Source organism: Dama dama, chromosome 28 (assembly GCF_033118175.1).
Source record: "Dama dama isolate Ldn47 chromosome 28, ASM3311817v1, whole genome shotgun sequence".
In the NCBI taxonomy this organism is placed as follows: domain Eukaryota; kingdom Metazoa; phylum Chordata; class Mammalia; order Artiodactyla; family Cervidae; genus Dama; species Dama dama.
The window spans coordinates 5,717,938-5,727,066 of NC_083708.1; the positions used below are offsets into that span (position 1 = coordinate 5,717,938).

Sequence of the window (9,129 nt, forward strand, 5' to 3'; positions counted from 1 at the left end):
TTCTGCTTTATTGACTACACTAAAGCCTTTGACTGTGTGGATCACAACAAATGGTGTAAAATTCTTCAAGAGATGGGAGTACCAGACCTGGTTACCTGCCTCCTGAGCAATCTGTATGCAGGTCCAAAAACAACATTTAGAATTGGACAGACTGACTCCAAATCAGAAAAGGAGTATATCAAGGTTGCATATTGTCACCCTGCTTATTTAACTTATATGCAGTGTACATCATGCGAAATACCAGGCTGGATGAAGCACAAGCTGGGATCAAGATTGCTGCAGGAAATAACCTCAGATATGCAAATAATACCACTTTTATGGTAGAGAGTAAAAAGGAACTAAAGAGCCTCTTGATGAGAGTAAAAGAGGAGATTGAAAAAGTTGGCTTAAAATCAACATTCAAAAAACTAAGATCATGGCATCTGGTTCCATCACTTCATGGCAAATAAATGGGGAAACAGTGTAAACAGTGACAGACTTTATTTTCTAGGTCTCCAAATTCACTGCAGATGGTGACTGGAGCCATGAAATTAAAAGATCCTTGCTCCTTGGAAGAAAAGCAATGACAAACCTAGCCATCATATTAAAAAGCAGAGACATTAATTTGCCAACAAAAGTCCACCTAGTCAAAGCTATGGTTTTTCAAGTAGTCATGTATGGGTGTGAGAGTTAGACTATAAAGGAAGTTGAACATGGAAGAATTGATGCTTTTGAGCTGTACTTTTGGAGAAGACTCTTGAGCGTCCCTTGGGCTGCAAGGAAATCCAACCAGTAAAACCTAAAGGAAATTAACCCTGAACATTCACTGGAATGACTGATGCTGAACTTGATACAATGGAATATTACTCAGCCATAAAAATGAACACATTAGAGTCAGTCCTAATGAGCTGGATGAACCGCGAGCCTATTATACAGAATGAAGTCAGAAAGGGAAAATTGATTATTGTATTCTAATACCTATATATGGAATCTAAAAAGATGGTACCAATGAACCTCTCTGTAGAGCAGCAGTGGAGACACAGACATTGAGAACAGACTTATGGGCACAGCTAGTGGGTGAATGAGAGGGTGGGATATATGCAGAGGGTAACATGGAAACATACCTTGCCATATGTAAGATAGATGGCTAATGGGAATTTGCTGTATGGCTGAGGGAACTCAAAACTGGGCTCCATAACACCCTGGAGGGGTGGGATGGGGCGCAAAGTGGGAGGCTTGTTCAAGTGGGAGGCGGCCTGGGTAAACTTATGGCTGATTCATGTTGATGTTTGGTAGAAATTGATACAATACTGTAAAGAGATTATCCTGCTGTTGAAAATAAACTTGAAAAATGTAGAAACAAAAAAGATATATTCCCAAATTCTAAGCCTTTATTTTTTTCATTCCCCTCAAACTTCAATACCATTTAAATTTAAAGATGTAAAAGCTAACAAATTAACTGACTTATTTTCAGTTACATACAAAGTATTATCATAATCCAAGTCACATAAGAAAATTACTCCCCCGCCCCCTACTTTTCAGAACTTGATTCTTCTGGTTTTACAATTTACAGCTTGCTTTTACACTATTTGGGGCTACCCTGTAGCTCAGATGGTAAATTAAAAAAAAAAAAAAAGAAAGAAAGAAAGAAGGAAGGAAAAAAAAAATTATCTGCCTACAATGCAGGAGACCCAGATTTGATTTCCAGGTCAGGAAGATCCCCTGAGAAGGGAACAGCAATCCACTACAGTATTCTTGCCTGGAGAATCCCATGGACAGAGGAGCCTGATAGGCTATAATCTATGCAGTCACAAAGAGGACTCAGAGCACTCATATGACTGAGTGACTAACAACACTTATAATATTTGGCTTCTGTTACCAATTTCTGTACCTTTCTGGACACTGGTTATTACATATATATTGCACTCAGATAGAATTCATTCCAGACAGAAGGAACTCATTCTTCATCGATTCTTCTAACTGCAAGGGCAGCAGTGAATGTAGGTTCATAAACAGAAGACTGCAAAACATGAATATTGAATCATGGATACATCTCCCCCTCTTCTCCCTTCCTCCCTGCCTTCTCGCCTCTCTCCCTTCCTCCTTTCTCAGCTTGGCTTCCTTCTATGAGTAGCCCTGACATGTTACAGTACATATACCTTTCTCCATTTGACCATGAAACATGGCCATCAAATCATAAAGCACCACATTTTACATTATTTTGGCTTTGTAAACTCTGTGAAGTCATTTTTATCATCATTATGTTAATTCCATGGATCAGTTTCCATTAGTCAGTTGAGTTGCTCAGTCGTGTCTGACTCTGTGACCCCATGGACTGCAGCATGCCAGGGCTCTTTGTCCATCAACAACTTCCAGAGTTTACACAAACTCATGTCCATTGAGTCGGTGATGCCATCCAACCATCCCATCCTCTGTCATCCCTTTCTCCTCCCACCTTCAATTTTTCCCAGCATCAGGATCTTTTCAAATGAGTCAGTTCTTTGCATCAGGTGACCAAAGTATTGGAGTTTCAGCTTCAGTGTCAGTCCTTTCAATGAATATTCAGGACTGATTTCCTTTAGGATGGACTGGTTGGAGCTTCTGCTGCCCAAGGGACTCTCAAGAGACTTCATTTTTTTGCCCAAGGGACTGGATTTTTTTGGGCTTCAAAATCACTGCATATGGTGACTGTAGCCATGAAATTAAAAGACATTTGATCTTTGGAAGTAAAGTTATGACCAACCTAGACATCATATTAAAAAACACAGACATTGCCAACAAAAGCTGTGGTCTTTATAGTAGTCATGTATGGATGTGAAAGTTGAACTATAAGGAAAACTGAGTGCTGAAGAATTGAGGCTCTTGAACTTTGGTGTTGGAGAAGACTCTTGAGAGTCCCTTGGACAGTTTCCATTAGGGACTTGCTTTATAGTAAGTCCCTACTGTTTCTACTGCACAAACAGTTGTATATATATGCAGGACCAGGACATGGATATGTCTACTGTGAGGTTTCTATGAATCTCATCCTAAAGAGAATGGGCTAGTTCCTACAGAAGGTACAATGCACATATACAACTAACAAAAAGACAACTGTGATGCAAAATGAAAGTTAAAAAGGTAATGAATAGAAAATTTTAATAAGGAATTTTTATTTCATTTATAATTCAAGTGATATTAATGATAACAAAATTATCTCTTTGACCTCTTCAACTTGCAAAAATTATTATAAATGTTAATAAAATGTGATGAAATGATGAAAGGAAAACTCTTATGCTTTGCTGTGTAAGATAAAAGTAATCTAACTTTAGAAGTCAATTTGAAATGTGTGTCAAGACCCTTAATTGTGTTCATTATTGTAATTAGGACTTATGTATATTTTTATTAACTCACTGAAAAGAAAAAATATAAATTCAGAGTAGACTTATATAGTCTACTCTTCACTCTATAATATCTTCACTGTTGTTCAGTGGCTAAATTGTGTCTGACTCTTTGTGACCCCATGAACTGCAATATGCCAGGCTTCCCTGTACTTCACTATCTCCCTGAGCTTGTTCAAACTCACGTCTATTGAGTCAGTGATGCCATACAAATATCTATCCTCTGCTGCTCCCTTCTCTTTCCTTCAATCTTTCCCAGCATCAGGGTCTTTCTCAATGAGTCAGTTCTTTACATCAAGTGGTCAAAGTATTGGAGGTTCAACTTCATCATCAGTTCTTCCGATAAATATTCAGGGTTGATTTCTTTTAGAATTGACAGGTATGATCTCCTTTCTATCCAAAGGACTCTCAAGAGTCTTCTCTAAAAGTGCCACAGTTCAAAAGCATCAGTTATTTGATGCTCAGTCCTCTTTATGGTCCAACTCTCACATCCATACAAGACCACCAGAAAAATCATAGCTTTGACTACACAGACCTTTTTTAGCAAAGTAATGTCTCTGCTTTTCAAGAATTGATTCTTTTGACCTGTGGTGTTGGATAAGACTCTTGAGAGTCCCTTGGACTACAAGGAGATCAAACCATACAATTCTAAAGGAAATCAGTCCTGAATATTCATTGAAAGCACTGATACTGAAGCTCCAATACTTTGGCCACCTGATGCAAAAAAAACTGACTCACTGGAAAAGACCCAGATGCTGGGAAAGATTGAAGGCAGGAGTAGAAAGGGATGATAGAAGATAAGGTGGTTGGATGGCATCACCAACTCAATGGACATGAGTTTGAGCAAGTTCTGAGGGACAGGGAAGCCTGGCGTGCTGCAGTCCATGGGGTCACAAAGAGTCGGACATGACTGAGTAACTGAAAACTTAGGCTTGTCATAGATTTTTATTTTATTTTTTATTTTTTTCATTTATTTTTATTAGTTGGAGGCTAATTACCTTACAATATTGTAGTGTTTTTTGTTTTTTTTTTTCTTTAAGTCTGTATCTGCAGTCACCATCCTCAGTGATTTTGGAGCCTAAGAAAATGAAATGTGACAGTATTTCCTCTTTTTCCCCATCTATTTGCCATGAAGTGATGGGACTGGATGCCATGATCTCAGTTTTCTGAATGTTGAGTTTTAAGCCAGCTTTTTCACTCTCCTCTTTCACCTTCATCAAGAGGCTCTTTAGCTCCTCTTTGCTTTCTGCCATTGAAGTGGTTTCATCTGCATGTCTGTGGTCATTGATATTTCTTGCTAGCAATCTTGACTCCAACTTGTGATTCATCCAGTGCAGCATTTCATATGATGTACACTGCACATAATTTAAATAATCAGGTTGACAATATACAGCTTTGACATACTCCTTTCCCAATTTTGAACCAGCCCATTGTTCTATGTCCAGTTCTAACTGTTGCTTCTTGACCTGCATGCAGATTTCTTAGGAGCAAATTAAGGTGGTCTGGTATTCCCATCTCTTTAAGAATTTTTCACAGTTTGTTTTATTCACACAAAGACTTTAGCATAGTCAATGAAGCAGAAATAGATATTTCTACTGTAATCCCCTTGCTTTCTGTGACCCAGTGCATATTGGCAATTTGATCTCTGGTTCTGCCTTTTCTATAATATCTTAATAAACTGTAAATCCTCCAAAAATAAAACATAAAAGACTTCATGTATGCATAAGTATGAGATGAAGATAAATTCAATAAGAAATAAATGTACTAAGTGATTTTATACCAAATATTACAAAACTTCAGATAAATGTAAACACTTACTTAAATGTAAAATGCAATATTTCATTGGAATATGAATCACAGAGTGTAATCATTCTTAGATAATAGTGATAAACATACAACACATTCATAAATAATGGAAACAATAGGAAACAGAGAAAATATGGAGACTTAAATTAAGAATTACATAGATGCTATATAAATATGAACAGAAAATGATAGCATAAAAAGCTAAATGTAATGTATACTGAAATTAGAATTAACAATGAAATAAGTCATTTGAACACTGTATATTAAAAAATTTGCAACATCTATAATCATGGCACATGAAGAATGTGAAGAAATGTATTTATAAGTAAAATCTTAATGAATACAGATGAGTAAACAAATAAAATATTACAAAATCGCATGCAAAATATAATTCAGCACTGATAATAAAAGCAAGTGTAAGACATTAGGAGTAATACAGTTGAGATGATATTTAATCCTCAAAATAAGCACTGAAGAGTTTAATATATCTGTATATACTGGTTAAGTAAATGAAACCAGTTGGTCATTTGTAATAGATGGCAGAAGTTTTTAATAAAAATGTTTTTTTTTTCTTTTTTCTGATTTGAAAGGGAATTTTTAGAAAATTAGTAACTGATACATCTCTGATGTAGTTTATGTATTTAAAAATCAACTTCTAGAGTCATACTTTAATATAGTTTAAAATCAGTCGATAGGGTAATATGTAATGTTGAACACCTAGAGGTAGCCAGCATGAGATAGAATGAGAATATGAAAATTCCTAATTAATATTATTATTTAACAATTTAATAGAAGTTTGGCATAATTCAGTACGTTAAGAAATGTAGTTGTGAATTATAAAATGATGGAAAATAAGTTAATTTTATCATTTTTTGTAATGATGTGATTTTCTAGTAGAGAAACCGAATATATTTAAGCTAAAAGTAGCAGAACCAGCAGGCTAGTGGCTGCCGGGGCATCTCCTCCTGCTCCCCGCGTCACTGCTGCCGCCATGCCCGGAGGTCTCCTCCCCGGGGTCAAGGCTCCCAACTTCGAGGCAAACACTACCATCGGCCGCATCCGTTTCCACAACTATCTGGGAGACTCATGGGGCATTCTCTTTTCCCACCCTCCGGACTTTACCCCAGTGTGTACCACGGAGCTCGGCAGAGCAGCAAAGCTGGCACCAGAATTTACTAAGAGAAATGTTAAGATGATTTCTCTTTCCATAGACAGTGTGGAAGACCATCTTGCATGGAGCAAGGATGTCAACGCTTACAACGGTGAAGAGCCCACGGAAAAGTTACCTTTTCCCATCACTGATGATAAGAATCGGGACTTTGCCATCCAGTTGGGCATGCTGGACCCAGCAGAGAAAGACGAAAAGGGCATGCCTGTGACTGCTCGCGTGGTGTTTATTTTTGGTCCTGATAAGAAACTGAAACTGTCCATCCTCTACCCAGCTACCACTGGCAGGAACTTTGATGAGATTCTTAGAGTAATTCTCTCTCTCCAGCTGACAGCAGAAAAGAGGGTGGCCATCCCGGTTGACTGGAAGAATGGGGACAGCGTGATGGTCCTTCCAACCATCCCTGAAGAGGAAGCCAAAAAACTTTTCCCTAAAGGAGTCTTCATCAAAGAGCTCCCATCTGGCAAGAAATACCTCCGCTACACACCGCAGACATAGGCTCGCCACAGAGTTGGTTCTGGAGCTGCCCACTTAGCATTATGAGCCAGAGGATGCCAGCTGTCCATCATGTTTTCCCGCAGCAGTCCATTAAAAACATTCTGGTGTGATCACAGCCAAGGTCTTTAGGTTGCTATACTACTGGCTTATTAAATGAAAACAGCACTAAAAATTCCCTGGGATCCTTTGTGCCTTCAGAAGCTTTCTCCTCTGTGCACTCTCTGCTGACTCTCCTCGAAATTTGAGACTTATCTTGGATCTCTGTAGGGTTTATGACCAAGAGGTGGTATCAGTTTATGGTCGAAAAAGCCTGCTTTGCTCCATCATACTGTGTTGGCCAAAATGTTCATTTGGCTTTTTAAAACGTGAATGAACGTTTCGACCAAGCCAATAGAATGACCATCAGATTTGGTGTTTCTTTTTTCTTTTTCTTTTTTTCTGTTCTAATCAAATCCTCTGTTACCCATTTTGGGAAGGAATAGAACTTGGGGTTCAACTTCTTCTGTATGTATCTATGTGTGTAACCTAAGAACTTAGAGTTACCTGGAAGTTCTTCAGTATTTCATGTTTTGATTACAACTGGGGGAAAAAACCTTTTCAATTCAGTTCTTTTCTAGTAGATAAATGAAAGATGCGCCTGGGGAGAGAATCTTTAAATATTTTGCTATCAAGAAAATTTTTCAATAAATCTCTATTAAAAGCGAGAAGCTACAGAAAAGGCTCCACTTGCCTGCCAGAGAGGTGTAGCAGAAGGCATGAGCAACATGAAAGTGCCAGGTGTCTTTTGGAGAATTTCTGGATGTCAGTCTGTTCTACTATGAGGTGCACGTGAAAGGGCCCGCCACAGGAAGAGGGAAGAGGACGACTGAAAATGTTGTTTTTAATCTATTCTTGCAGTGGGGGAGGGAGATGTTTTTCTGAATTTTGCTTCTTAGGGATCAGTAAATAAATCCTTTGTCAAAAACGTGAAAAGAAAAAATAAAGCTAATAAGTTTAAAAGTGGCTGGTTATGAAACAAGTGCACAAATTGAATGGTGATAATAATCAGAATTTATGAATATAAAAAAGATCACAAATGAGAAAAATTATTATGTATCTAAAATTAATAAGGCAATATCACTGAGGTAATTTTGAAAATTAATGTAATTAAGTTTGATGATAAAATAGCAAATAACTTTTTTTTTCAATGAAACAACTCAAATTTAATGAAATGTTAATTATATTATGAACTCTAAATAATTACAAAAGTTCATATTACCAAATATAACCATGAATGTATTTTCACCTAATTACTTATTATGGAACAATTATCTCTAACTCATGTTTTAGGGAGCATAATAATATGATCATATCATGCAAAGAATTGGAATTAATCTAATCAATCTAAGGCCTCAGTAAGAAATGGAATTTTTTTTTATTTTTAATTTTACATCTATATGAGTTGGCATTTTTCTTCAATTAATATTTGTTTCCTGGAAAATTAAAAATATAATAAGGAAATATAATCTAAAAATATATATACAGAATGGAGTTGCTAGATCATATAATTGTTCTGTTTTTCATTCTTCTGAGGAGCTGTGATACTGTTCTTCACAATGATCACACCAATTTACATTCCCTTTAACAGGACACAAGGGCCCCTTTTCTTCACATTCTCACCAATACTTGTTATCTTTAGGCTTTTTCAGATAATAATCCTAACAGTTATGAGTTGATCATTTATTTTAATTTTCATTCACATTTCCCTGATTATTGTTGATGTTGAGCACTTTTCCGTGTCTATTCACTTCCTCTGTCCAATTTTTCCAAAGATAATTTGGCAGAAACATGTGAGCAAGTCACATAAGATAGTTAATAGATAAATGGTTAAAGATCATAGGAAATTATTCACGTCACTCAAATTTTAAAAATTGTTTTGAAGTTGCAGTAAGATTCAGTCTTCACGAATTAATCATATAAGAAAAACAACATAAAATATACAAGCTTACTTAATTCTAGAGATCGTCACATATGAAACATTAGTGTATAATTGATGCTTGAAGTTTTCTAATTTTAAGTATCTCTACTAATATTCTAAATAAAATGATTTTATTAATTTTGTGTCATTGAAAAAGTACTTTTGTTTCTGTTATGTGAAATCAAAAGAATTCTACATTGCCAAAAATGGTCACTTTTTTATTAAAAAGAATGCAGAAACATATAAACAGGAAGTACATATAAGCAAAATGTCAATAGTATTTGCATTTTGGTAGGCTACCACTTTCTCTTTTTATTTATTTTTTTCTAAATTTTTGTTTTTAT

The 9,129-nt window shown here is 36.2% G+C and overlaps 1 protein-coding gene across 1 annotated transcript; it reads left to right on the top strand.

The window, feature by feature from the left end:
- Positions 1-6,153: 6,153 nt before the first annotated feature.
- LOC133048114 (peroxiredoxin-6-like) lies at positions 6,154-6,850 on the top strand. Its single transcript, XM_061131714.1, has one exon. The coding sequence runs from the start codon at positions 6,154-6,156 to the stop codon at positions 6,826-6,828; it is 675 nt and encodes a 224-aa protein (XP_060987697.1). The 3' UTR covers positions 6,829-6,850.
- Positions 6,851-9,129: the final 2,279 nt, after the last annotated feature.

Coding starts and splice junctions, on each gene's coding strand:
- LOC133048114 (XM_061131714.1), top strand. CDS start 6,154: ATGCCCGGAGGTCTCCTCCCCGGGGTCAAGGCTCCCAACTTCGAGGCA.